At 52.9% G+C, this 26,409-nt stretch overlaps 7 protein-coding genes across 7 annotated transcripts; 4 read left to right on the top strand and 3 right to left on the bottom strand.

Moving 5' to 3' along the window:
* Window positions 1–1,896: 1,896 nt before the first annotated feature.
* PV07_06099 (uncharacterized protein) lies at window positions 1,897–5,241 on the top strand. The gene has a single exon (XM_016393046.1). It carries the CDS (start codon window positions 1,900–1,902, stop codon window positions 4,936–4,938), a length of 3,039 nt encoding a protein of 1,012 aa, XP_016250565.1. The 5' UTR covers window positions 1,897–1,899; the 3' UTR covers window positions 4,939–5,241.
* On the bottom strand, window positions 5,224–8,396 carry PV07_06100 (uncharacterized protein). Its single transcript, XM_016393047.1, has 5 exons — window positions 8,129–8,396; window positions 8,046–8,074; window positions 7,718–7,995; window positions 6,531–7,604; window positions 5,224–6,439 (listed from the first exon to the last, which is right to left on the bottom strand). Exons 1-5 carry the CDS (start codon window positions 8,279–8,281, stop codon window positions 5,829–5,831), a joined length of 2,145 nt encoding a protein of 714 aa, XP_016250566.1. The 5' UTR covers window positions 8,282–8,396; the 3' UTR covers window positions 5,224–5,828.
* A 2,837-nt stretch (window positions 8,397–11,233) lies between these two features.
* Window positions 11,234–12,869, top strand: PV07_06101 (uncharacterized protein; the record flags this gene model as incomplete). The annotated part of the gene is made up of 3 exons (XM_016393048.1): window positions 11,234–11,883; window positions 11,942–12,055; window positions 12,104–12,869. The coding sequence occupies 3 exons, from the start codon at window positions 11,234–11,236 to the stop codon at window positions 12,867–12,869; spliced, it is 1,530 nt and encodes a 509-aa protein (XP_016250567.1).
* A 481-nt stretch (window positions 12,870–13,350) lies between these two features.
* PV07_06102 (uncharacterized protein) lies at window positions 13,351–15,440 on the top strand. The gene is made up of 2 exons (XM_016393049.1): window positions 13,351–14,004; window positions 14,069–15,440. The coding sequence occupies exons 1-2, from the start codon at window positions 13,915–13,917 to the stop codon at window positions 14,870–14,872; spliced, it is 894 nt and encodes a 297-aa protein (XP_016250568.1). The 5' UTR covers window positions 13,351–13,914; the 3' UTR covers window positions 14,873–15,440.
* A 134-nt stretch (window positions 15,441–15,574) lies between these two features.
* Window positions 15,575–16,979, bottom strand: PV07_06103 (uncharacterized protein). The gene is made up of 4 exons (XM_016393050.1): window positions 16,830–16,979; window positions 16,598–16,768; window positions 16,370–16,540; window positions 15,575–16,293 (listed from the first exon to the last, which is right to left on the bottom strand). Exons 1-4 carry the CDS (start codon window positions 16,873–16,875, stop codon window positions 15,839–15,841), a joined length of 843 nt encoding a protein of 280 aa, XP_016250569.1. The 5' UTR covers window positions 16,876–16,979; the 3' UTR covers window positions 15,575–15,838.
* A 1,232-nt stretch (window positions 16,980–18,211) lies between these two features.
* PV07_06104 (uncharacterized protein) lies at window positions 18,212–20,542 on the top strand (the record flags this gene model as incomplete). The annotated part of the gene is made up of 2 exons (XM_016393051.1): window positions 18,212–18,475; window positions 18,536–20,542. 2 exons carry the CDS (start codon window positions 18,212–18,214, stop codon window positions 20,540–20,542), a joined length of 2,271 nt encoding a protein of 756 aa, XP_016250570.1.
* Window positions 20,543–20,839: 297 nt separating this feature from the next.
* PV07_06105 (uncharacterized protein) lies at window positions 20,840–24,568 on the bottom strand. Its single transcript, XM_016393052.1, has 5 exons — window positions 24,117–24,568; window positions 23,367–23,435; window positions 23,095–23,316; window positions 22,571–23,033; window positions 20,840–22,518 (listed from the first exon to the last, which is right to left on the bottom strand). The coding sequence occupies exons 4-5, from the start codon at window positions 22,790–22,792 to the stop codon at window positions 21,502–21,504; spliced, it is 1,239 nt and encodes a 412-aa protein (XP_016250571.1). The 5' UTR covers window positions 22,793–23,033; window positions 23,095–23,316; window positions 23,367–23,435; window positions 24,117–24,568; the 3' UTR covers window positions 20,840–21,501.
* Between the last annotated feature and the right edge of the window lie 1,841 nt (window positions 24,569–26,409).

Below are 26,409 nucleotides of genomic sequence, written 5' to 3' on the forward strand. Positions count from 1 at the left end.
GTTGGTGTTGGTGTTGGTGTTGGTGTTGGTGTTGGTGTTGGTGTTGGTGTTGGTGTTGGCGCTGGTCTTCCCACTTCCTTCAATCCTTACTGTCCTAGTTGAACAGCAAGTCGATCTCCTTTTGTCTCTGCTTCTCTGCCTTTCCTTGCTCTATCAAGTCCAACAATGCCTTGGAGCCAGAGTTGTCGATTGCTCTTGGAGCGATGAGAAACTTGGGGACTGCCATGATTTTGGTGACAGTTCTTGGCTTGTGGCCACGAGCAGATGGGACGGTGTAGATGTCCTTGTGAGGCCGCATGTTTGCGGAAGGCTCGACAAGGTCGTACAACTTGTCGTTGTCGTTGTCGAGAGTGTTGAGCTTGGTGGCTGTCATGGAACCAAGGGGGCGTCTTTTTTGAGGCTTGTGGAAGAGGGAAGCCTTTTCACGTCGACGTGGCAGGTACTGCTTGACGACTTTGTTTGGATTTGGGGATGCCGGTTGTTTTGAGACGGCTTGATTGGGTTTGTGTTGGGTGGTAGCCAGACCTAACTTGGATCGGTTGGCAACAACGTAACTGTGGTTCTTGATGAGCACTTGAGAGCCGTTGAAAGACATGGTGGTGGTGGCCATGGTGATCAATGAGGATGTAGATGTTATGTGGCGGGAGTGTTCTGGTATGTGTGGTGTTGATTGCTGGTGGCAGAGCAGGAGACGTCGAGATCAGTGTGTTGTTTCTGTTGTAGCTGATGGTGATTGTGTCGAGTTTGTCGAGTCAAGTGGTAGAGTATCCTGATGAGGTAGAACAGGAGCACAAGACAGAGGAAGACGGAGTATTTGTACATTTCCCACAGAAGAGCTAGAATGGAACAACTCGAGTTGGCTTACCGTGAAGTTTGGTTCGTGAAGAACAATATCTGGATCTAAATGATGGCAGCCAATACAATTCTTCACCTTTGAATGGGAGACTCAGGCATTGTGCCATTAGTCTGAATGCGTTGCCAAAAGAAAAATCCTATTCAGGCATTTGGCTGGTTCGTGTCTTGTATTCACATCAAAAGGTCTGGCAATGAAGACCAGAATGAGGATACCAGCCACATTTTACCTTGATTCACTCACCTGGCGATGGATGACGCGACGATTAGCCCTCTGGCGTGAAGAAACAAAGTTCAAAGGCCATCGGCTGACCATGGCTGCACTGTGATCAAATGGTTCAACCAGTATCTTCTGTGTCATATCATGCTTCTCACATGTTCATATAAGGACGTTCTTGAGAAGTGGGTCAAAGGCAGCCTGCCTCGTGGCAGATTTCGAGAAAGATGTCCAGCGTGTTTCAGGTAGGATGTACCACAGTCTGAGCCATAATGTTCATTCAGATACTTGAAAATCCTTGCTCTTTTTGACGTCGAACTAACACTCCCGGGACCTGTGCAACTGTGTCTAGAGTGGATGGCGCTCGTACTCGTCCCTGGTTTGGCGGGCATCGAACGAGTCTCACAGCTAGCAGGGTACCCATAATTGATGACAAACTGAATCTCATCAGCTGTCGACTGAACGCAAAGGCGCTGGTGTTGAAAGAGTGTGTAGAGGCTAAAATGTGCTCAGGACATGCTCTGTCTGGTTCGTGTTCTACGTGACCGCGAACTCGATGAGTCAACAGGAGGAGGCCAAAGTGGTATCAGAGGGGCCTTCGAGGGTGAACTGCATGGATCACCCATAATGAGTGTACAGACCAGCCTTTTCGTAACTCGTTTCTGGTGTACGAGGTGGTTGCTGGCATTCAGAAGTTTGAAGTGCGAATAGTGCCGAACGCGTCACGACGATCACCTGATTTCGCGATTGCCAAGACTCTCCAGCTTTGGGTCCGACGCGTTCTTGGTCTGTCCAACGCAGCCTCCCATCCACCGCGACATCCATGCGAGATGCAGCTCCTCGTCGGGCTCAATGCCGCTCAGCGGGCTGCGGTGACCTCGCCGGCATCTGTCCTCCAAGTGCTGGCCCCTCCAGGGTCCGGGAAAACAAAGACATTGACGTGTCGAGTCGCCTACCTCGTTGCGCATTATGGTCATAACCCGCAAAATGTCATCTGTTGCACCTTCACCATCAAAGCCGCCAGGGAAATGCGGGAAAGGCTGAGAGGCCTTGTCGGCTGTGAACTCGAGTCTAAGTTGGTTCTCGGGACCATCCACTCCATCTGTCGACGTTACCTAGTCGCATACGGTCACCTCGTTGGGATACCCAAGGGATTTGGGATTGCAGACACTTCAGACAGCAATAGCATAATCAAGCGAATCATCAAGCGTCTCAAACTGTCGATAGAACCAAAAACTGCGAGAGCCAGAATTTCGAGCCACAAGGCAAAAGGGAAAACGTTGGAAGACCTTCCAAAGAAACCACCCAAAGAACTCAAGGACCAAGAGTTCATAACCATTTTCCACGAGTATGAGGAGACATTGGCAACTTCCAAACTACTAGACTACGACGACCTACTCTTGCGATGTGTTGATCTTCTGCGAGCATACCCAGCTTGCGTGTCCAACATCGAAGCGTTGTTGATCGATGAGTTTCAGGATACCAACATTGTGCAGTTCGAATTGATGAAATTACTGGCATCGGCAAACAGAAAAATCACCATTGTCGGTGATCCGGACCAGAGCATCTACGGATTTCGATCTGCAGAGATCGAGAATCTACGACGAATGAAAGCCTTCTACCCCGAGACAGTGGTCATCAATCTGGAGGAAAACTACCGCTCTGCATCGGCCGTGCTGAAACTTGCCCAGGCTGTCATTGAACAAGACACCGACCGTCCGCAGAAGAAAATGAAAGCGACACACTGCCATGGAAGCCAGCCGGTGCTTCGGCGTCTGCCCAACCCGAATGAGGAGGCCTTGTGGATTGCTAGCGAGATCAAGAGGACGATGACCATGACTGGAGGTCTATTTCTGCACTCTGACTTTGCCATTCTCCTTCGATCGGCTTATCTCTCATTACTAATTGAACGAGCGTTGGCAAACTCCGGCATTCCTTACCGCATGGTCGGTGGTCAACGTTTCTTTGACCGCGTGGAAATCCGGATCATCATCGACTACCTCCGCACTATCAGCCATCCTGACAACAATCAGGCCTTTGTTGCCATCATAAACACACCACCACGCAAGATTGGAGACACCTCGGTTGCCGAAATGATCAAGCTTGGGGAAGACCATAAGCTTTCGCTCTGGGCTGTAGTGCAGAAGGTCCTCACGGGAGATCTGAAGCCCGAAAAGAGGCTTTCGAAGCCTGCAGAACAGGAACTAGGCCGTCTGGTGGGTCTCATTAGGACCGGCAGACAAAAGATGAATACGGTGCACCCTGCAGCTACGGTCCCCACGAAACTGATCGATTTCGTTGTCGAATCTTTGGATTTTGAGAATTTTCTGAAGAAGAAATACAAGGATGACCACGAGGATCGACTCGAGAACGTCAAAGAACTTATTACTCATGCCTCTGAGGTTCTGTTACAGAACGCCACTGAAGAACCTCTAGCGGCTGTAGAGGGCGTGGAACAGGAACTCTCCAATGGTGGCCAGGAAGTCCTGGCTCAGTTTCTGGCGAACATCGTCCTCTCGACCGATGTTGAGAATGCCGAGGAAGGCAAGGATAAACCTCGCGTCACCATCTCAACCATTCACTCAGCCAAAGGTCTTGAGTGGCCCGTCGTATTCATTCCAGCTGTCTATGAAGGCTCCATTCCTCATTCCCGGGCTGAGAACACTGATGAAGAACGGCGACTGCTCTACGTCGCCATGACACGAGCTCAGGCTCTTCTGACAATGACTTTTCCTGTGATGCAATCCCGGGATCAAGCCGAGTCCGTTCTTACTCAATTTCTCCCGCTGAAAATTCACCGTCATCTCTCCCAAGTTGGTCCACTATTCCATGATCGCGCAATTCAAGATATAGCGAGCATTCTTCGACGGCCTATGCCATCTCAGGAGGATCTAGCAAAGAATCTAGAAGGAATCAAGGGCGAAGAAAGTCCTGCCGATGACATTTGGCCAGCCGATGGCAGCCGCCGACCTACGCCGATGCTTCCTGGCGTCACGCAAGGCAATACAGAATTCGGCAGGCCACTGGCAGAGGTCCTTGCTGCTCAAAAACAGCAATCTCGGAGTTATTCGACCTTTTCAAGACCAAATATCACGGCAAACTCTGCTGGCTCTGGATTAATCACCACCATGACTAATGTCGACGCCTTTTCTTCGTCAAACATGTTGCTGGGCTTTACCACTGCCAGTCATCAGCTCAAAAGCAGCGCCTCTAACCTCAGGAGATCCTCGTCTGATGTTCTCCCACCTCAGAAAAAGCCGAAACTATCAAAGTCGCTTTCCGGACAGGGAAATATCGGGAGTTTCTTCTCAAGGCCCACTTCCCAAGCACCTCAATTGCTGCAATCGACTGTCCGACCGCACATCCCCGGGCTATATAAACACGGAACTCCGGGTCATGAAAGTGCGCTTTCTAACCAAAGCTGTGAAGATCGAGGTATAGCCACGCGTAGCATCCCCGAGGAGTTGTCTTCGCATGAATTGAACTTCCGGAATGGGATGGTTCAAGGACGTCCTGCACCTTCGAAAGAACCAAGCACAAATTCTAAGAATCGGTATGCTGGCTTGTACAGTTCATCACCTCCCCCCATTCCGCCGCAAGACCGGGAATTGCATGTTCCAGAGGATGCTGCTGGTGGGAATCAGACCCCGAGGGATGCGAACGTTCCAAAGAAAGTGATTGCAGGTGATGCTTCAATCACGTTCACGAATTACACCCTCACCAAACCTGCGAGTACGATGCACAAGACAACTATGTCTTCGATGGGAAATAGCCGGTCGGCTTCGTCAAGTTTTGCTTCAGGAGTTGTTAGGAAGACACTTGGAGTTAGGCGTACTATGAATGGATGGGAGAATAGGAAGAACCGATGATTTCATGTCCGCGGCCGATTGCTGAGCTTGTGCCAAGTGGTTGTTGGCCTGATACTTTGACTGTTTGCATGACCATCAACGACATTACGAAGTTATGACCGAGTGGATCGATTGGTTGATGCGTTGAGGATTTCTAAACACATGGGGATATTCTTGACCTCCCGGTCCGTTGGCCAGCATGTCGGGATGCACTACGCCATCCTATACGCACGGAAGGTCATCTTTGCCAAACATGTGCATCCACCGCAATATTAGATCAGACTTGGAACACTGTACTACCACATCAACTATCCATAGATGCAATGAATACGAAAAGATACTGAAAGATGCAAGAGTCCTAAGAAATGGTGCGAGTGCGAGTGCGACCCGTTTCAGGAGAAGAGAAAAGACCACGAAGAAATCGAAAGCGAATGCAAAGCAAAATAGAATTCTGATGTCTGGGATCGTGCAGCAGTCTTTTCTTCTTTCTCCAAGCGATTGTTTCCAGGGGACCATTAAAACATTTCATCACTCATAAAAAATCTGTCTGGCATCGAAATTGGTGGGTTGGTTCTTTTCTTCGCTCTCTAGAATGTCATATGTCGAATTGAAAAAAAGAGAATTGCAAACAAACACATGGGCCTCGAGAAGTACCACCCTTTGTCAGAGAGATAGATACATACACGTCAAGCCGGAAGAAAGGCAGGGAAATATTGAAGAAGAGGGGCGTTTGGCTTGATAGGTCCAACGGCGATGGTGCGAGGTTTGTTCTCTCCCTACACAAAGAGAATCATGGGGCCTTTTCTCCAATATATTCTCTGTTCCACCGGTCTGCCCATCTCTGGAATAAAATGATCAAGTCATTTGGCACCCCAACTCGCTATTTCCTTAAGACATCGCAATATGGTCGTTTACAAAGCGAACATGCCGAGCGCGACAGCTCCAGCGGCAAGCATGGCGGTGAAGGCGTTCAATGTCGTGCGGCCTGCGGCACCCGTGTACGGGGCAACCCAGGAGCTGGTGCTCGAGGCGGCGGCGCCCCAGGTGCCGTTGCTGGCGATGCTGTAGGGAGCCACCGGCGTCGCTGACTTGCTGGCCGCCGCGACGGGCGCGGACGACGACGGCACGGGAGCCACGGTCAAGGTGGTGGCGAGGGTCACACTCGGGCTCACCCACGCGCCACTACCCGTGCCGGTCGAGGCTGCCGCGACTGGAGACACGGGCTTGCCGCCCCACGATCCCTCCGTCACCGTTGGCGCCAGGGAGACCGGCTGGCTGCCCCAGGTCCCGCTTGGTGCCGGGGCAGTCGAGGTGGCTGCGACGGGCGACGTGGTTCCGGCGGGTGCTGCGCAGGGCACGCTGGCGACGATGGGTGTGCTGAATGGCCATCCGGCCGACGGCGTGAAGGTCTTGGTCGTCATGCAGGCTGTGGGCACTGGTGTCTCAGTGCACCCGCAGTGCGTGGTCGTGATGGTAGTGGTCTTGGTGGTAAAACCTGTGGAGCAAGGCTCCGTCCACGTCTCTGTGATTGCCAAAAGTCAGCACACCTTCTCATTTCTGCTTTTTTAGGGGGCATTAAAGAAGAGAGGAAGGCGGTGAGTTTTGAGACTTACTGGTGATTGTGACGGTCACAACCGAGCCCTCATCACTCCAGTCACCCCAAGTTGTTGCGGGATCGCTGGGTGTCGTGGTCGAAGTAGTCCAATCTTGCCACTGGAAGCTCGATGAGCTGGACGTGCTGGAACTGACAGAGCTTGTCGTGGGGTCAGACCAGTCTTCCCATGTGCTGGTAACAGGATCGGACGTTGTCGTTGGCGCCCAGTCGTTCCACGTGCTGCTGCCGCTGCCGCTCGTGCTGCTGCTGGTGGTATTGTAGAAAGGTCCCACGGAGAGGTATCTCGACGAGGTTGTCTGCGGGAGACCAGCAGTGCTGCTGGGGGTTGTGTGTGGTACGTATGGCGTGGTGGTCGGGACGACGGGGCTGGTGGTTGAAACGACAGGACTAGGAGTCGTGGTTTCCGACGAGCTGCTTGAATGGGTGTACAGGGGTCTCGTTGTGGTGACGAGGGTGGTTGTGGTTGTACTTGTCGAGGTGGTGGTGACCGGTTGGGATTGATATATCTGGACGTAGTTGACATCCCAGTACGCATCCTTGAAGTCGCCTGGGTTACTGCCAACGTAGACAGAGCACTGGCTTTGGCCGGTGCTGGCTGCACACCCGCCGCTGGACCAGGTCGCGTCACCAAAATCACCGCAGAAAGTGGTGTCGAAGACGATTCTGTTGTCGGCAAAGTTGGCGTCGATGTCGCAGCCTGGCCCGTCGAAGATGGAGGCTGGCAGTCCCCATCCAGAGGGGTCGGGTTTTCCAGACGAGATATCCGAGGGGATGGATTTTCGTGCGAAGAACCAGATCTTGATCGCGTCCGACGTCCACTCCATTGCGTAGACGCCGCCACCACCGCCCGGATTGGCGTTGAAACCCGATCCGTAGCTGGAGGAACTGGTGTCGAAAGCGCCACAGCCCTGCGCATTGGCGCCAGTACTGACGTCGTACTGGCAATTGTTACCGTTCGAAGTACCGGTCATTTCTAAGGGGCTTTGGGAAATGACGCAGGTGCCGGCGACGTGGGTAGATGTTAGGTCAGTGCCTTGGTTGTTCGCACCCTCGATGATGTCGATTTCACCGTCTTGAGGTCATAAAAGTTAGCAACTCTGTCCTTAAAGACATCGGGAAGGGAACTTCGCCTATCCTTTGGCCCTCTCAAGTCGAAGTCCAAGAGAAGGCATGAGCGAGACTCACTGTACGGCCATGTGCCGGAACCAAGAGTCCAGAATGCCGGCCACACTCCGCAACCGCTGCCATCTTTTGTTGTTGGCATGTGTTTGATGTCGGCAACAAAGAGACCGTGTGTCCATGACTTGATACTTTCAATCCTGACACTCGGCCGTCCAACGCCGTTGATCCCCGAGTAAGGTGCGCTGCCGTTGTATGGGTTCTTGTGGTCGACTCTCATCTGGGCCGAGCCGCCGTTGAAAGTGATCAGGCCATCAGCCTCGGCCGTGGCCTCGTCGACGTAACTGCCTGCTGTCAATGACCGACATCGCAAAGTGATCCTCGGTGGACATACGTGACGAAACCATGGGTAGGATCGGCATCCTTCAACACTCGTCAGCGATAAGACCCACCCGCGAAGAGCCGCATTTCACGTACAGCAAAAAAGTTGAATCCGTCAAAGAAGTTCGTTCCAGAATATTCAGTGTCCAGAGCATAGTACGTGTTAGTGGCAGAAGCAGAAGAAGAAAGCAACAACAAAGCAGAAACGAGTGTGGTGCTCGACCTCAGAAAGAGTGATGAGGAAGGCATATTGTTAAACGAATGGCACGCGAACGTGAGGTAAAGAATGGACTGGCGACGCAAAGCACACAAAGGAGAAAGGAGGGAGAAGTAGGCAACACAAGTTTCCTATAGATATTCGGAAGCAGGCACAGTGCGTCGCCATGGCGGGTATCTGGACTCCGGACTATTCGAGGTCCCACCGATAGTGCTTGTGGTGCGCCATTGCCACAAAGCGCCGCAGAGGTGGCACGTTTCGTGCAAATTGACCTCATCGAATCGGTTAGGGGAGATGAGGTGCTCAAGGAGACTGCAACACCCGGGGAATCCGACCAATGCGGCGTAGAGCGCGCAGGCATACGTATGGAGAAGAGTCAGGCTACCTCGCCCAAATTGAGCGAAGGCACCTTCAATCCGCCTGGGTGCGCAGAAGTTTCTGCCCCATGTTAAATCAAAGGGTGCGGAGACCCAAGAGCCGTTGATCGTTCGGGTGTATGGGAGCAGCTCCGTATGTAACCTGGGAACCGATCGCGAGTCGGATCGTCAATTGGAAGCAAGCGAGGTCTTCTACCGACATGGCGAAATTTGGGTGAGTCAGTGTGATGGAAGGTAAAAAGGAATAGCTCAAGAAGGTCTGAAAAGGAGGCGCAGATAGCCTCATGGCAGTGGAGCTTGATTCAATGCTTGGCGCCCATACAACCAATGAGGAGACTCCACAAACTCCACCTGGGCGTCCAGAACGTCCCAAAATGGAAGCCGACATCAGTACCCCCTGAACCACGCAATTTGCTGGTCGATGTAACCATTGGTTCCTTTTTCCCCGTAGGACGTGGCTGAGCTGCTTGGAAATCGACTTCTCTAGCTAGCGCTCCAACCCACGATCAAGAGCAAACACCCACGTGCCAATGGAGTTCGGAGCGAATCATTGCCGTTTCTATCTAGGGAGATCGGCCGCGCGGCTCCTCGACCGCGCCGACCTCTTTTCTGCCAGCAAACAGAGGATCCTCGGTACGACGTGCTCGCTCTTGGCGAGGAAGCAGAGGACAGCACAGTTAAAAATGGAAAGGCTGCGGGGTTCTCCCCTACCATTCCCAGATCACTCGCGAACAATCCAAAATTGCAGTATACGGTTGGATTGTAGAAACGTGAGCGAGTGCTGCTTTGTACCCGAACTCTAACCAGGCACTCCACGAACGCGTACCTGAGCAATATACTGAGCTCAGAGGTCCGCTAATGATGATCCAGCTCCGCCCCGATCAGCCACAAGTAAACCTACCTCTCACTTAAACGTCTGGTTCAGCGACGCCTCAGTGAGCTCAGTAAATTTCTGTCCCTTCGTTGTTGTTCAAGACTCTCCACGCATCGTACTCCATTTGTTCGAAGGCGTCTTAACACGTCACCCGACTCTGCAGAGCTACGAACTAACCTTCTGCGGAGATTGAGATTCGGTATACCCTCTCATAGTTCTGTCGAACAGTTTGAGCAGCGCATTGTTGAACTGGCGATTGTGCGATTGTGTCCATCTCTGGGTCAGGTTTCAGAGACATGCTATGTCTTATACAGACGATTATATAAGCCCAAATCAGTCGAGTTGCTGTTCTGAACATGGGGGCCACCCCGTCAACACACCGTTTCTCGCAACGATTGAATCACAAAGATTGTTGAAGTCTATTGACAGAAGTGAGGCAGCTTTGTCGAATAGGCGAAGGCGAGTGTTGTAGGAATGGGTTAACACCAACGAGAGGTTTACCGATCAGGGCCGGATGATTTGGCCTTGCGTCTACCACTGAGCGAAGGAACAGCACCTCGGCTTGCTCGTGAGGCCTGTCTCCCGCAAAGAATTGATTGACGATTTCACTTTGGACCATATTGGAAAGTATTTCCTGCAGAACTGCATTTTGGCTCCAACAGACTTCATATGCTTCCAGCACTTCAAGCAGTCCACAAAATTAAGGAACAACTGCTCGCACCCCACTGGGAATAGAACGGGAGTGAGGCCGCGCTGTGCCACCCTCAACTCGCGCGAGCAGAGCGATGCCCCTCCAGTGTCTCACAAACTTGTGAAGGCCGAGGCAGTACTTGCTCGAGGTCAACGTGTGACAAACGGGGAATGCCATTGCAAGGGAACTGGGTGCGAGGCGACCCCGTACAGTGGATGAGGAACCAATTACTTTCAGACGAGGTTCAATGGAGTACGACGGATAGAGTTCTCTTCTTGAGAGCTACTGAGGGCCCCTTGGGCGATTAAAAGCAGTCCCTCTTTGTCGATAGCACAAAGGAGATGTGAGAGCCATGCTGAAGATTCTGCAGCTCGATAACGGCTGCTCTGACAACTTTCAGATCAGCCTGGATGAGGCCCCGATAGCAGTGAGGTAAAGAAGAGTCCAAAAGCTATATTTTAAAGTCATTGATGGTAGCAGGGGTCCATGCAGTATCCTCAATCCATTTCGAGCCTTTGACTCGAGTTGACGTGAACAGTAAGCGGCGTCCATCAAAGATTTGGTGAGCCTTTTAAGCGAATACGGACGCGGAAGCATTTAACTCCGGAATTCTCGTACTTTGTGCATCATCTGTAGAATATTACTATTGCCAAGAGCAGAAGATACTGCCTCCTTAGACCATGTTCCTATGCCGTTGCTGAATACCGTCTTACGCGAGAGGGACTCGAGAGATTCGGCATCAGTACCGTACTAGCTCGCATTTGCTGCCAGGGTACAGGCTTCTTTACCAATTTCTTCCGGAACGCGTCGGCAAATGCCATTCTTGCGGGGGAGATCAGCTTACCGGGGTTGGGAGTTGCATTGTTTGGAGGACTTCGCGACTCCAACAGTCATGGATGGATCTCCACGAATGTCCCTCACAAGAATGAGGGCGCAGCTCACCGGGCGATTCGCAATCCCTCTTTGGCTGACTGTCGGCGGAAGAGGTATTAATACCACGGTGTCCTCCCTGGATTCAAATTCTAAGGACTAGACAACCAAAATGCCGATGCTTCAAGTGGGTATAGTTGGTGCCGGTATAGGCGGCCTCGCAGCTGCCATCGCTATTGCCCGCAGTGGGTGTAGCGTCACCATCCTCGAGCAGGGAGTGGACATAGGAGAGATTGGAGCCGGGATCCAGCTCCATCCCAATGTATCTCGCCAAATGATCCGCTGGGGCGTCGACAAGATCATTGAGAACGACCTGATCGAACCCGACGAACTCAACACTTGGGATTGTGGGAGCGAACTACGCCTGATCGGCCGCACGGATCCAAAGCAGGTCGCTAAGCAAGCCGGTTTTCCTTGGTGGGTGGTGCGTCGCGACCACCTCTACACTGGACTCGCCCAGTCTGCATCCGAGCATGGAGTCAAGTTGATCATCCAGGCCAGAGTGGAACAAATTGACGACACCTCGTCCCCGGTGAAGGTTGTCACATCCTCCGGACAGAGCTACGAGTTTGATCTCTTGGTTGGCGCAGATGGCCTCAAGTCTACCGTCAGACAGTATCTGTACCCCGGCGTCATGCCATATGCGCCCAACAAGCTATGTGCCTATCGAGGTGTTCTGCCATTTGCCTTGATATACAAAGAAATTCCCGAAGCGAGGCTGTTCGTCGGCAACAGACTGGACACTTGGGTCGGAGCAAAAGGGTGTGAAGCCTCTCTTTTCGAGCCGCGGAGTTGATTGACCTGCTGACGGAAACAATAGCTACGTTCTGACTTACCCTACATGCGGAGGGAAAGAGCTGAACGTCGTGACCGCTGCCGAGTCCAAAGACTATGTGACTAAAATGGAAGACATCGACGTTGAAGAGTTCTATGGGTAACTATACAAAGCTTCAGCCAAACCCCGCTGACGGTCTCCATATAGATTCTATGCCGACTTCCATCCATTCATCCAAAAACTGCTGCGTCTTGTCAAGTACACCAAACGCTGGCCGTTGCTGCAAACACCCCGAATGCCGTCCTGGTCCAACAAAGCCAAGAACATCGTCATGATAGGCGATGCGGTCCATGCCATGCAGAATCATATGGCCCAAGGTGCGGGGACAGCAATCGAAGATGGAGCATTCCTGGGCCAGGTCATCAGCGAAGTGGCCCGGGGCGCGATCAATGTGCCCGAAGCCGTGACTCTGTTTGAACAGCGACGGATGCCCAAAGCATGGATCAAGCAACAACTCAGCTTCCACTCCGGATTGATGTATACCTTGACGCAACCAGAAGACCGTGAAAAGCGCAACCAAGCGGGCAGGTTTGAAGTTGCGCGCTGGGAGCACAACCCAGCTCGACAGGAGCACAGCCATATCGAGTATCGGAATTGGCCGGTGGCGCGGTGCATCGAGACGGCCAAGTCAATCTGGTATTATGACGCCGAAGGAGATGCGGACAACGCAGTGCTGGAATATCTGATGAGCAGGGGCAAAGTGGACGGTTTCACACAGATGAGTGAGAATCTGAGCCGCAAATGGGGTTCGATCGTGTTTGGAAACGATGTCGACGGCAGCTGGGTCGAGCCCCAAGTCGACTTCCAGCACATGAAGAACTCTCTCTACAGGGGGAACGGGGCTGTGAAGGACGGCATCCAGGAGTACGGTCTGCATGAACAAGACTACGATCGGTTTGGCAAGGGCTTGTAGCTGGATGCTGGGGCAGAGCGATATATATATATATATATATATATATTAGGTCGTAAATGCTGGCGGGCATTAGCAGCTACTAGTGCACTAAAGAGCTTGCTACTCAATCTAAAGAGCTGCTAGAGGGTTTAGTCGCTGCTAGTGACACCAGCTGGTGCCCAGGACGTCATTGATTTTATCGGGCAAAAGGCGGGGTTGATCAGGTGCAACTGCGCCCAGGTTGCCAGTCGAATTGAGGTGAATTGCCCCGCTTCTGCCTCTGCCCTCCGTCTCTGCCTGCGCCCTGCACCTCCCACTTCGTGCCTCACACACCGACCTCCCAGTTGTCCCGCTGACATGTGAGCCTAATGCGCCTGGCCCCTGCAAGGCAGCTCCCAAGCTCCTCCCATCGATTGGCATAGCTCAAACCTAGCAGCCTGACCGCATCTGTAGAGTTGAGCCCAAGAAGCAAGCTTTAGCGGTCTCGCGGGGTGCGATTCGAGGCTGTGAGGGATGGGCATGTTTCACGCTCAAGTCTGTTTCCCTCTTTTTCCCACTGGTAGAAATCCCACAACCACAAGGGTCACCAGGCTGTCTTCTCCTGCAGACACAACACCCACGGGTTTCTGATCCTTGAACGCTCCCCTCTCCGTTTGCCCTCGTCCTAAACCCCGTTGTCCGCCCAGTTCCGCAGAAGCTGTGAGAAACCACACGCGCCTGCAGCCGGTGAGCCAATCTTGGGAGGGGATGTCATCCGCCACGTTTTCAATGCCAGGCATACAAGCATCTTCCCAATAGCTCCGGCCTGCGTTTCTTCTTGCTTGCCGCCCTGTCCACTGCACAATGGTTCTGGACCGACCACGGCTCAGGCAGATGCTCTCATGCTTGGTTCTGCCCAGCCTTATCCCGCAGGTTCTGTGAAAAGAAGAGAACGCTCCGCTGCGAGCCACGAGGCTTTACCCGTCGTCCAACCTGGTTCATCACGTTTAATTCCCAGCCAACATTTGCAAGCGACATTTTCTTTTATCACAAAATTCCCGTCAATGCGAGGTTCAACAGAGACACAATGCCTCGGTCACGCAAATCTGAACAGGTTCCCAGTTTCTGGGACAGTTTTCCTGCAGACCCTCTTCTCTTATTCCGCGTTCCTCCAAAGGTATCTTCCTGAAGATCTTGTCTGTTTCGAGGGTGCAGCCGCAAAACTGACCACTTCCTTGCAGCTCGACTTGACATCTTGTGTGGAGGATGGTGAGCAAAGGGAAAGCATCGAAGATGGGAAGAACGCCGACATCACCGTCACGAGCCTCTCCTCCGCCTGCTCCTCTCGAAGACGAACGAACATTACCAGTCTCCCACCCGAGATCATTCTCGAAATTGTTGGCCATCTTCATCCCATTGACCGCGTCTGCCTCGGCCTGTCGTGCAAATACCTACTTTCCTCCACCCTGCCTACCCTACACTTCACCCGTTTAGACTGGCTGCGCTTTCACGATCGGCGGTACAGCTTCATCCTGCCTCAGATGCCTACCCTCTATGTACGGCTCGCACACGGCTGGGTCCCCAAGGACAAGTTCCGCTACTGTTATCGCTGCTCCAAAATCCTTCCGAGGTCGCATGAATACTTTTGGGAGAGACTGCGCAGGACGAAAAGCCCAAGGTTCCGCAACGGACTTGGCATATCCGAGAAACACTGGAAGTCGCTCAGTAAGAAGGGGAAATACGCATATCTGGTCGAAAATTGGTGCCATTCACCCGAGGAGGATAGCAGCGGCTTCTACTGTGGCCACTGCTACTATCGGGAAAAGGATCGCATCAACTGTCCAGTATATTGTCCCCTGTGCCTGGAGATAGACTTGACATGGACCCCTCCGAGGAAGCCTTGGATGAGGAAAGCCTTGTGCCGGAGTTTGAGGGCTTTAGGGACTCCGTTTGAACTGGCTGCCTACTGGATCCTTGTCTGCTGTCTTTACGCGATAAGGTTTTGCTATGATCAGGCGATGCAATGCTGGAGAGCGTTGCCTTGAGTTTCATTGCTCTTCTTGGTGGACGATCTCCATCGCTATATGAGTGGATTATGAATGGCCTTGGTGACCCCAGACCAGGCCTGGAACGTGTCAATCTGGCGACAGCGGCCCCCAATTGCATTGTTCAGGATCATGTACAGTATGGAAGGCGGAGATGGTATCGGAGAGCGCCATGGTAGGCTTGATTTGGTTTCGCAGGCTGGCGCAGCATGGCGGGATGGTGGCTGACTGGGGTATGGAGGAGTTCACTGGCGCGAGCAGGCTGGTATCAAGACCGACAGAGCCAAACACCTACCAGACTCGTGGGTGGATTGAGGGTGCGCGAACCAAGGGGTCTAGGTTCCGGAGGGATTGCTGCATTTACTCTAAGAAAGCATGATTGACGACTATGTTCCGGGACAATAGAGACCATAGCTGGGTTGGCGGTTTGGCAGGCGGGCGTACGAAAGGTATTCTGCGTGAATTGAGATTCCTAGGCGGGAAAGAGCGTGTGCGCTGTCAATTACGTCTGAGCTGTCCGGCTTCGAATTCGAAGACACGTTTTCTGCATCATGCCAGAAGAAATCCGTAAACGAGACCCCCCTTGTGTCCGAGTCCCTGCAAATGAGGTAGAACTGGTGGCGAAGAAGACGAAGCGTGTTTTTCCCTCCTCCAATTCAGGACAAAGTGCTTCGGAACCGTTTCGACTCTGAGGACAAACCAGGAAATGTAGATTAAGACTATGAAGAGAATGCACAACATAGCAGGTACACAGAACGCACAGCCAGCCGCTCGCATCGCGGGTCCTCTCGCCCAAGGGTATCATCTTTGCCGTCTCCACCGACTTCGCCCTCGCTTTCGCCGTTGGCAGCAAGGACTGCCATATAACAAGGAGTGCGCAACGCTCGTGTCACCTCATCCATTTCTGTCTTTCCATCAATGACAACATCCTCGACTCTTAACCTTTGCTGGACTCTCACTCGTCATTCATCGCACCTCGTGAGGCGCAACGCTGTCTGGATCAGCAGGATGATCATGTCCCGCCGTCACGGCATCATAGGCTCGCGCGTGGCTTCCTTCGACCGGATCAATCGAGTCTCTACTCAATGTGTCCGAGGTATGTCCACTGGCCGCCTCATTGTTGCTGCTTGTAGGTGGTCCCTCCGGCCGGCTCTCGATGGGCGCCAGCTTCTCACCGTGATAGCCGCTATGCGAGGCAGCCGCCGCAGCCGCGTCTGGAGCGACGGCAGAGCTACGGCGTCGCGTGGCTGCGGCAGATGCCCCCGTGGTAGCTCCAGAAATGGACTGGCGGTTGCGGTTGGCCATGATATCGAACGGGTCAGAGGAGAGTTGGAAGAGGGATTGCTTCCGCTCGCGGACTTCGTATTGTTCGGCTGGAGTCATGTGGGCATCAAGAGGGGCCACGTTGGCGATCTCAGCGGCTGATAGTGAAGAACAATGGTTAGAACAGATTGAATAAGAGGTGAGAACAGCGAGGGCGTTCGGTAATCATCGTACCTGAGACTCGTCGGCGACCGTAGTATGGGTCATCTTGAGGTGCCATTCCGCCCTTTTTACTGCTGCTGAACTTCCTGACATCGACGCCTGTGGCGCTGTACTTGCGTTCACGGTTCCAATATTCCTCTTCGGGGCTCAAGCCAGTGAAGCCCACGTTGGAGATCTCGGCCGCTGTTTGCGTGGTTAGCTTATGCCTGGCGCAGGTACGGAAAGCGAGGAGCGACGAACCGTTGACTGGCTTCCGCCCATAGTAGGGATCATTGAGAGGCTCAATACCGCCCTTGAGACTATTGCTGAAACGCCGCACATCTGCTCCATGTGCAGTGAATTTCTTTTCCCGGTTCCAATACTCTTCTTCTGGTGTCAATCCAGTCAGGCCAACATCCTTGACCAGTTCATCTGTCCGGGAGACCGTTGTTAGCATCGAATCAGGGGACGCAGAAGCCTTCGACAGCCTTACCAGGAACAGGCTTGCGGTTGTAGTAGGGATCTGCTGCTTTGGTCATGGTCAGTCAGGAGAAGACTGTTGTTAGCCTGGACAGTGGAACAGATTTGGGAGAGAGACTGGGAAGATGGAAAGACTTGGGTAGGCGGGACCAGGGGGACCGCGCAAGCCTATTCTATACATTTGCCCAGGACCGAGGGAAGCCAAAGGAAGAGCTGGGGATTACGAGGTGGGGGGCAGACATCAGGCCATGACAGACACAAGAAACTCCGTAAGAGGCGCGTGGTTCTTGGGCTCAACCCCAAATCGACTCGGGTTTCGTATATCAGCGCATCATCGTGGTTGATGGTTGGTGAGAGTTTGCTGGTGACCTCGATCTTCTGGCGTACATGCACGCTGATGTCGTTCCCGCCACTCTGGAGAGACCCCGCCCTGAGCAAGGGTGCTATGCGAAGAGAACATGGGGAAGTACCTAGCGACGAGCCTGTAAGGCGCCAGCTGGGCTGGAAACTCGGCATGCGAGCAACTCTGAAGTGTGGCCACCATCCCGCAACGGGGCTCGTTCGATGCATGGTATTGACGTAGCTGGGGAAATACTCCGTGAGAGCTCGACTCTTTCTGCCCCATCGTGCTTTACCCGGTCAGGCACTAGCTGGCGAGATCTCGACTTCATCGCTCATAGTGCTGGTGTATGTGGTGGTGGTGTGGTCCTCCTTTTACCTGAGCGCAATTGAGACAACGGTGCAAGAACTCGCTTCTGTATTCGCATAAATATTCGGCCATCTGGCTGTAGGTGTCTCAGCATATTATCGCCGTAGCGAAGATGCAGTTGATGCGGAAGAGAACGAGGGCGAAGGAGAAAAGGGCCGATTGCGAAAAAGGGCCTAGACTCTGCGGAGCTGGCGCCCAAACCCCAATGAGCTTCTGAGCGAGAGCCACCCACGTCAGCTGCCTTTCGCTCCCCTTCGTTGAAGACAAGTGAATGGGAAACGGGGGAACAAACGTGAGAGATATCCAAAGACACACCGTCCTGTCCTGTCATTTCTCGACAAGTTGAGGTGCAATGAATACCGGGTGCACGCCCCTATTGACAGGATGGGCGGAACATGTTGAAGCCTGAGGAACGAGCGCACCTGAAATACCCAGGCATGTGTGCAGTAGGGAGCCCTTCATTAGAGAGGAGGTCGTCTCGACGAACATGTACTATCATCTCGCGATGAACCTGGGGCCCTCTTCAGTGAAAATGCCAAAATCGATGAAGCTGCCTGAACAGTGTGAAACGTTGACCGGCAGTACTGCTTTCTGCGGTGAGTGAAGGCCGTCACCTTCTTGGACACCATTGGACTCTTTCCTCGCTACCTTTCCCACCTTCTGCGTTCCTTTTGACCGTCGCAATCATGGTGCCCTGCAGGTTCTTCGCGAGAGGCAACTGTGCTCGAGGTTCAGAATGCCGCTTCGACCATTCTCAATCTCTTCGGCGTCATCACGAGCCTGGTACCCGTACTTCTCTGCGCGCCGACGCTCCAGAGTTCCAGGTCACTTCGTCTCCTAAACCTGTTTGTAAATTCTACAACCGGGGGACGTGTCGGAACGGCTCTGAATGCCCCTACCTCCATCCTGCGCACTCGCACAGTTCTGTGAACCGGGCGGCTAGCCGAGCTGTAAGTCTCTGACTATACAGTTCCACGCTGAGGGGGCCGACTTGTTAACTTGGTTCATAGGAGACACAGGTTCTGCCATTGGCGAGAGATCCGCTTCCTGTGGAGCGGTTCCTCAAAGGCGTCCGCGTCCGCTTTGGCGAAGGTTCCCAGATCCTCGATGTCAAGTTCCCGTCAGACGAACCCGGAGTCCATGGAAACCCCCCTATCACGAAAGTTCAAGTCTCGACGGTATTCTGTTCATGGTATAATCCTTCGAGGATTGTATGGTTGCACTACCGCAGCAGCCTATGGGCGACGAACGCCAGCAAGAGATTCGAGAAAAGGCTTCATGGTCGTCAGATTAGGGTCAAAATACAACCTCCATCCAGGCACCATGGACGGCCGAAGTCGATATGGTCGCTGCAGCTAAACAATGTCTTTGCTGAAACTACGAAAAAGGACCTACAGGAGCATCTCAAAGGCGTTGAACCAGACGACATCGTGTTCGGTGCATTGACTTCACGAAAAACCCAACAAGAAGCTGTGGACTGGGTTAAAGCGCGCCTTACTGAGTCTGGACGCAAACTGCGATCGTTCAACTTCGAGCCGAACACAACTGGTTCTCGCATGAAGGCTTTCGCTTGCTTTGATTCTCCATCAGTCGCCCGAGCCGTGGTTGCCCTCGCGCAAGCCAACTTCCCAGACCTTGGCTCAAAATTATTTGTCGAATTGGTCGCCGCTGTCTCAATACCAGTCCTTCGCGAACTTCACTCCATCCTCAAAGATAAACTCGAGGAGCTCCAAGCACACAACAAGTACGATGTCAGGATTTCTGTATACGACCACCGGGAGGTCAAGCTTGTCATGCTGAGAATCTACGGACCAAGGCCACAAGCTGTCGCGCATGTCAAAACGAAACTCGGAGAAATGTTGACGGGCACTGTTGTGCTCGACGATTCTGGCTCAGCTTTGTGGCATGACTTCTTTTCTACAGACGAAGGCTTATCATGCCTCAAATCTGTCTCTCAAAATGGTAAAGTCTTTGTTCATAGAGACTTGCGGAAACAACAACTTCAGCTCTACGGCTTTGAGACTTTATTTGAGGATGCCCGCCGCGCGATCATCCAACGTCTCGCCTCCCACTCGTCAGTCCATCTGATTGCCCTAGAAGGTGAGCTCTTCGCAACGGCCCTGTCCGGGGGGTTTCGCCGTTTAGTGAGGAAATTCGGCAAGCAGAATGCAAAACTGGACGTCCTGCAGAAACCGCCGGCCATAATATTTCGAGGTAGTCCTCGTGACTGCGAACTCGCCAGGTCCCTCATTCTCGAACGCCATCACCCAGAAGCGAAATGCCCGCAAGCCAACAGTAGCCAGGAATGTACCTGCTGCTTTTCGAGTGCCGACGATCCTGTCAAGCTTGACTGCGGCCATACCTACTGCCGTTGTTGCTTTGATGGTCTATGCGAAGAAGTGAAGCACAACAGGGTTCCAATCGTGTGTTTCGGGGACCGCAGCGACTGCGGCCAAATCGTCCCTTTGAATGAGCTCAAGAAACTTCTCGATCACCACCGATTCGAAGCGGTCCTGGAGGCATCATTTGACGCCTACGTACGATCCCATCCAGATAAGATGCAATATTGTCCCACTCCGGATTGTCCGACCATCTATAAGGTCTCTGACGCACCCGCCGTGTTCACATGTGTTAATTGCTTGACATCCATCTGCGTCAAATGTCGACGACTGAGCCACGATGGGCTCGGCTGTCAACAAGCCCACGACGAGAGCGCGGAATCTCGTGAAACGGAGAGGTACAAAAGGGAAAACAACATCAAAGACTGTCCGAAATGCGCCACCGCAATCTTCAAGGAGACGGGTTGTAATCATGTCGTGTGCCGGGGATGTGAGATACATCTTTGCTGGGCGTGCCTGGAGATGTTTGCCGTCGAGGACGAGTGCTATCGTCATTTGCAAACGGTGCACGGGACGTTCGGCGATCTGGATCCGGAGGCATTGCAGAGGGCCGAGCTGGCACGCGTAGGCTGGGACCCGGACGTAGTATTGGGACGGCTCTTGGGAGGGAGGTGGTGACGATGCAGGGCGGCCGGCAATGTCGGCGAGCTGGCGGGCTTGGTGCTGTCTTACTGATTCGTGATATCAATAACGCGCCTCCGGTGCTGGAATTCTCGACACGACGAACCACGAAGACATGGCAGGCGGCCCGTGTGTGCTAAGGACCTTGTGAAGAGAAGCTACTCGGCACATGGCCACAATACGGAAAAGAGGATGAATGGAATGTTCAAAGAGAGCGGTCTAGGTGTGTCACCGTCTACGGGGACTTATGGTAGGGGAACACCATAGTTCAACGACCATTCTGTAGGTCAAGGGAGGAAAAACACACAGATCAGAGCAGAATGCGCCTCGATCCGTATTGGGAGGCAGAGAATCGAATAGTGATGGAACAGGAACGGCCAATGCAGCATTAAGTAGGAAACCTATGGGTATCTTATCCCTTCCGACTCTTGCATTCTTCAGTAAGATTCAAGGACGTCAGTCAATCTTTTCCTCCATGAGGTACAATAACTTCAGTCACCGAGGCTTTCCCTTTGTTGCCTTGAGTTCCTTTCGCCCAGTTCCATATCCATTCAATGCTCCATGAGCTCCAGCACTAACCATGTTGATAATCCAATCTCACAATGTTGATCATTTTGGTTTCCGCCCATCCGATTGACAGACCCGAAACGTTGTTCCTCTTCGACCTCTGCTCAAGAGAGGACCATGTCAGACATCGACTCTTCTCTCCCCAGGTGGTCACTTGTATTAAAGAGTGATTTTGATGTTATTTCTTTTCCCCCATTTTTGCTAGGGAATATCGATGCTCGGAAACATAACAAGAACGCTTGCAATGCACAAAAACTAATCTCACAAGTCTGACGGTAGTAGAAACACTTCTGTGTGTGCTGACAGAATAGTATGACGCGATCGAAGGGAAAGCTGGGAGGATCATTCTATCTTCTTGAGCGTGCGGGACTCCTCAAATCAATGAACATTCAGTATGATTCACCGCTCCATTGCTGGGTCGAGGTCGGATAATGTGAGGTAAATTGTTGGCCCACAGTAGTGGGAGTCGGCGTGGGAGGTGCACATTGGTTGGGGGCGTTGAAGGTCTTTTGTGTCACGCCAAACATTTCCCCCTCAGGAGTGATGGGAGGCGTGTATAGACCGTGCTGGACCAAGGAGGGGAACTGGGGCTTTTGAGGTGTGGCGTAAGTCTGGAAGTATTCAGGGCCGGAGGGTTTGGTGGCTGCTAAAGGCGGGCTGAGATCATATGTCGGAGTCAATGGAGCCCTGGAGGCAGACATGGCAGCCTTTTGAGCAAGGAAGTTGGTCAAGACCCGAGAAACACCGGAGTAGCGCACCGAGGCATACTTCCGTGCTAAAATGCCCGAAGGCTCGTGGACTTTTTGTAACAATTCCATGACAGTGGTGCTGCAGAAGTGAGAACCAAACTCATTGGCGCGAGCTTGGGGTCGACCGAGGATGTGGCGGGCCAGAACAAGAGCCGAAAGGGCAAGAGTGTGCGACTGCTTGGACACAAAGTCTCGGTGGTAGAGGGCGATCTCCAAGATGTAGAGAGTCAAGCTTTCTGTTTCGGGGTCGTAGACATTGTCCTTCACGGCCAATCGCATGAAGGCGTCGACCGTGGGGTGTCCAATGGCCCAACCAAGAGTTGACAGAACATGCCACTCCATTTGCAAGAACATGTCATCATCGTAGAGCGAACAGCACATGGACTTCAACTCTTTAATTGTGGGAACCTTCTCTTTCTTGTCTCCGTACTTGGCCGCGATGAGCAGTGCAGCGCAGCCGACGAGCTGATAGTGACGCTTGTAAACGACGCGTTTCGAGCAGTAGCGATCGAGGAGATTGATTGTAAGAAAGAGAGTCTCGGGTAGCAGTTGGAACGCCGTGTGAGCCTCGACCAAGAAATCGAGGAGGTAAGGCCTCATGTACCACTGAATCTCGGTTTGGATGTCAATTGCGTCGACGTCAGGCACGGTGTCAGCCTTTATGAAATTGTCAGTCCAGAGTCGCGTGACCACTTCTAGAGCTACTCACATCCATCTTCAGCATATGCTCAAGCATGTCTTGTTGGTATTCGTCTGCATCTCTTCTTGACATCTCTGAAGCCATCAGATGCTGACGATGTCTGGCAATTTCCTTTGCGTGGTCTGGGTTCTTGGTGACAGGACGGCGAGGCTCGTCGAAGACTTCGACGATGCCACTTTCGTAGCCGCTGTCGTTGGAGCCGAAGGATGAGATTCTGTTGTTGAAAGCCATGTTTGCAAAAGTCGTGAGATAGGAGGGACAATTATCAGTGTGAAGTGAGGTAGAGGAGAGCTGAGATATTCAGATTGCTAGAGGGGAGAAGATTAACGACGGATAAAAGTGAGTGACAGTCGTGTAGTTGGCAAAAGCTTTGAAAGGAGTGAAATGATCGGACGCAATCAAATGCTGCGCGAGGCTGGAGGTGGCCAGGAACCAAGGGAGTTAAAAAAGTGTCTCTTCTAGACTTGGGAAACTGGAGCGTGCGTGGTGTGGTTAGCTGGCTGATGATAGGCAGGTGAGGTGCTAGGACATACCGAAAGGGAGAAAGGGCACGGCAATGCACAAATCCTTGTTACTAGGGATCAGCACGAATGCTCTTCATCTGGCCAAGGATTGGTATGCCAAGTAGATTGACTGCTCGTGCGTAGGTTCAGCGAAGGTCGAATGAACGACTCCGCCGGGGCGTGATTGGGGCCTTGGATTGGAATGCGGACTAAAGAGGCCACAAGAGGAGACCGGATTTTGCACTGGGAAATCTAAAATGAAGTCAGCGGTGTGAATGAAGGGATGGACAGAGAGCTCTGACCGTGGAATCTGGAAAGCACGTTGGCTATTCTAGACTGTGGTGACCTCGTTTTGCCAGGGAGATGCAAATCTGCTTGGAATATCTCGTCAGTGAACATTTTCCAGGGCGCGTTGAAAATGTGGGGGGGCATGGCAGGAGAAGGGTTAACAAGTCGATGGCTCCAGCCGACGGGAAATGATTGTACGCGTGCCCAGAGAATCGATCGAGGTCCAAAGTACAGATGGTCGTGAGCAACAGTGTCGAATTCCTCTTCCCTGCAGTGCCGTTTGGGCCATGTGTCTCCCTTTCATGGAAGGAGGATCGTCCAGCATCACGGGCTTCAATCCCCCTTCTCAGCATCTGGTCCGGCAGGATAGATGAGCCAACTGCATCCCTTCACGCACGGAATGATCCAGCACGATTGGAGATTGTTCAGGTCCTCCTCTTTCTGCCACCTGCCTAGGGGCTTTTGCTTGGTCCATGTTGGGAGCTCTTCCCCTTGATATCGGTTGGGTGGGGTCCAAGGTAATTACAGCCGAAGGGGACCAAGAAGGAACCAGGGGGGAACCAGAGGATACAATGGGAGTATGCCGGAGCCATTGATGTGTCCAGCGTCTAGGATGCGAAGATGAGAGACAGACTGAATGCCTCTAGAGGCAGGATGCATTGGAGAGGTGTATTGTTTCTTCGGTATGGCTGGACCACAGGATATTGCATCTCACGCCCTCTTCCCCCAATGTCTCAAGCCAGCCACTGCAAGAAGGTCCTTACCTCTTGGATGTGATCGAGGATCTTTCTGTGCCCGAAGACCCAAGGCAGAACGCTATCCAGAACGTTCTGCGTAAACGAGTGCAGGATGGTCAAGAGCAGTGCAGGGTAGGTGGTGCAGCTCGAACACGGCTCAGGAGGAACAGGTCAGAGCTGGGCGTGGGAGAGGAGTCGAGGACATGAGAGATACTCAGCCGAGTCGTGATGTATCCGAAGGTCCAACGACGAGAGGAGGAGAGGGAAAGGAGAGGATAAAAGAGGACGAGGTCAAGGCCTCATGGAATGAGGATTGTGAGAAAAAGGACGGCGGTGGTGGACGAGGAGAAAAAGGAACAGGAGGCCCGTCTGAAGTCTTGAGATGAGGATGAGCCAGAGTGGAGCAATCAAGTGTACGAGATGGTTGGCCCTGACAGCAGCGATTGGGCGCAGGTGCAGCAGCCCCAGACACGGCTTGCAGGGGTCGACAGCACGACAGCCAGGGAATCAGGGACGGCGGCGAGGTGGGCAAAGGTTGAGGTTGCAGCTTGTGCGGGTTGGCGGATTGCGCGACAGCCAGCCAGAGAAGCAAGAGCTCCAGTTGTGCGGGTTCTGGCTCTCCAGAAACGGCGACCAGCCCAGCCGCAAACCACTTGCGTACGATACATGATACCTTTTGGTGATGGTCAAGCTGTATCTGTATCATGAAAGACCAAAGACATGGGCCGCGGGCTGCCTGTGACCGCTATTGTGGCAGCTGGTGATTTGTTCCGCCCGTATCAATGACCAGTGGTGCCCCAAACTCTGTCCTGGTCTCTGGCACGCCTGTTTCCAGGCCCGCCTAGAGCGAGAGGCTCACCGGAGCCTAGGCGGCCATGACGCTGGGAGGTACAGGCACAGACCTTTAACTGGACCACCTAAGACAGTTTCCCCCGCCATCATTGGACTCCTAGTGCCTGGGGTAGCTCAGGTACCTATGGAGGAATGCACACCTATCCAGGCCCTCGGTGTAGGGACCTTCTCTACCACACCACCTCCGTCTGAGGCTCGTGAGACTCACCATCTGTCACTTCACCACCATCGACCTCGCATCACTGACACCAACAAATTTCCTTTTACTTCCTGTCTAGCCTCCTGACGGGCTTGCACAGGAAGAGTGTTCTCCGTCGGTGCAGATCCAAACCCCGACACTTCTGGTAATGAGCTGAACAACCCCTCGCCCATTGTTTTTTCGCGTTACCCGTACGAGTACGAGCAGGCTGTAAGTAATACTTTTGGCCGTGTTTGCCATCCTTTACCCTTTTCTGTCCTGTGTATGTAAAACCCTCCAGCACATCCGCTCTGGTCGCGCGGCTGGCGGTTTGAGCAGAGCGCGTCAAGGCGCGTCCATTGGCCCATGTCGCCGTCAGGTCCTTGTTTTCGCACCTGGCTAATGCAAGCCTGACGGAGCCCACAGTCTTGACCACTGACCAGCTGCTCGGGGCCAAACCTGACCGGCAAGCTGCGAGCGAATTGTCACTGCAAGACCCAAGACACTTGACCCGGCACGCGGGAATTGCTGCTGCGATCTTCGTGATTGACGTGAGATGTTCTGCATGGCCTATCCGGAGTTCGTCCTCTTCTTGTCATCGCTAGGAGAAGACTTCCACGACGGTCATCACCCAAAACTCCCAGCACCTTCTCTCGCCCCGGTCCAACGACCTGAAGCAGGGAGACCGAGCACAACTTTTGATGCTGCACGACTTCTGTTGCCATCCACTGCTGCATTGCATCACCGATTCCAAAGTGACCCCAGGATTGTGCGACTGTGGGCGGCAGGGATATGGTCAACTAGCATTGATTTGTCCCTGGTGTGCCCTGAGATCCAGAGATCTACTCCGTACTCCGTTCCCTATCTCGACAAGTTTGTGGGCATCAAGCAATGTGAGTGGCCAACATGTACCGGAAGAAATCCAGCCACCCCAAATGGTTCCAAACCTTCAATCGCCAGTATATGGCGTGCAGTCAGCTGTCCCGCGAGGTGATAATCTTAGAGGCGGGTTGCTCGTTTCTGGCAAACTCTCATCTCACTCAAGCGAGCCGATCTGATAAAGCTGCTCCCTTTTTTTATTTTTACAGGACCCCCTGTCATTCATTGCAAAATGTCTGTTTGGTGAGATCTGCAAGCAGAGACTTGCCGTCCACCCTTGGTTACAGAAGTCTGGTGCAGTTTATTCGAGCGGTTACAGATCCGTGTAACTTAACACGCATGAACCTCCTTGACCGTTTCCTCTTGGTGATACATTCCACCTGGACCTTACCCACCCATTGACATCAGCAG

The sequence above is a fragment of the Cladophialophora immunda genome (genome assembly GCF_000835495.1).
Source record: "Cladophialophora immunda strain CBS 83496 unplaced genomic scaffold supercont1.3, whole genome shotgun sequence".
NCBI lineage: Eukaryota > Fungi > Ascomycota > Eurotiomycetes > Chaetothyriales > Herpotrichiellaceae > Cladophialophora > Cladophialophora immunda.

Excerpts from the sequence above, each read along its gene's own strand:
- PV07_06103 (XM_016393050.1), bottom strand. The coding sequence starts at position 16,875 with ATGACCAAAGCAGCAGATCCCTACTACAACCGCAAGCCTGTTCCTG. Across the intron at positions 16,769-16,829 it reads CAACCGCAAGCCTGTTCCTG|ATGAACTGGTCAAGGATGTT; the intron begins GTAAGGCTGTCG and ends TCTCCCGGACAG. Across the intron at positions 16,294-16,369 it reads CGGTCGCCGACGAGTCTCAG|CCGCTGAGATCGCCAACGTG; the intron begins GTACGATGATTA and ends CTTCACTATCAG.
- PV07_06102 (XM_016393049.1), top strand. The coding sequence starts at position 13,915 with ATGCCTCGGTCACGCAAATCTGAACAGGTTCCCAGTTTCTGGGACAGT. Across the intron at positions 14,005-14,068 it reads TATTCCGCGTTCCTCCAAAG|CTCGACTTGACATCTTGTGT; the intron begins GTATCTTCCTGA and ends ACTTCCTTGCAG.
- PV07_06099 (XM_016393046.1), top strand. The coding sequence starts at position 1,900 with ATGCAGCTCCTCGTCGGGCTCAATGCCGCTCAGCGGGCTGCGGTGACC.
- PV07_06105 (XM_016393052.1), bottom strand. The coding sequence starts at position 22,792 with ATGGCTTTCAACAACAGAATCTCATCCTTCGGCTCCAACGACAGCGGC. Across the intron at positions 22,519-22,570 it reads AGCATATGCTGAAGATGGAT|GCTGACACCGTGCCTGACGT; the intron begins GTGAGTAGCTCT and ends AATTTCATAAAG.
- PV07_06100 (XM_016393047.1), bottom strand. The coding sequence starts at position 8,281 with ATGCCTTCCTCATCACTCTTTCTGAGGTCGAGCACCACACTCGTTTCT. Across the intron at positions 8,075-8,128 it reads ACGGATTCAACTTTTTTGCT|GATGCCGATCCTACCCATGG; the intron begins GTACGTGAAATG and ends CGAGTGTTGAAG. Across the intron at positions 7,605-7,717 it reads TTCCGGCACATGGCCGTACA|ACGGTGAAATCGACATCATC; the intron begins GTGAGTCTCGCT and ends TATGACCTCAAG.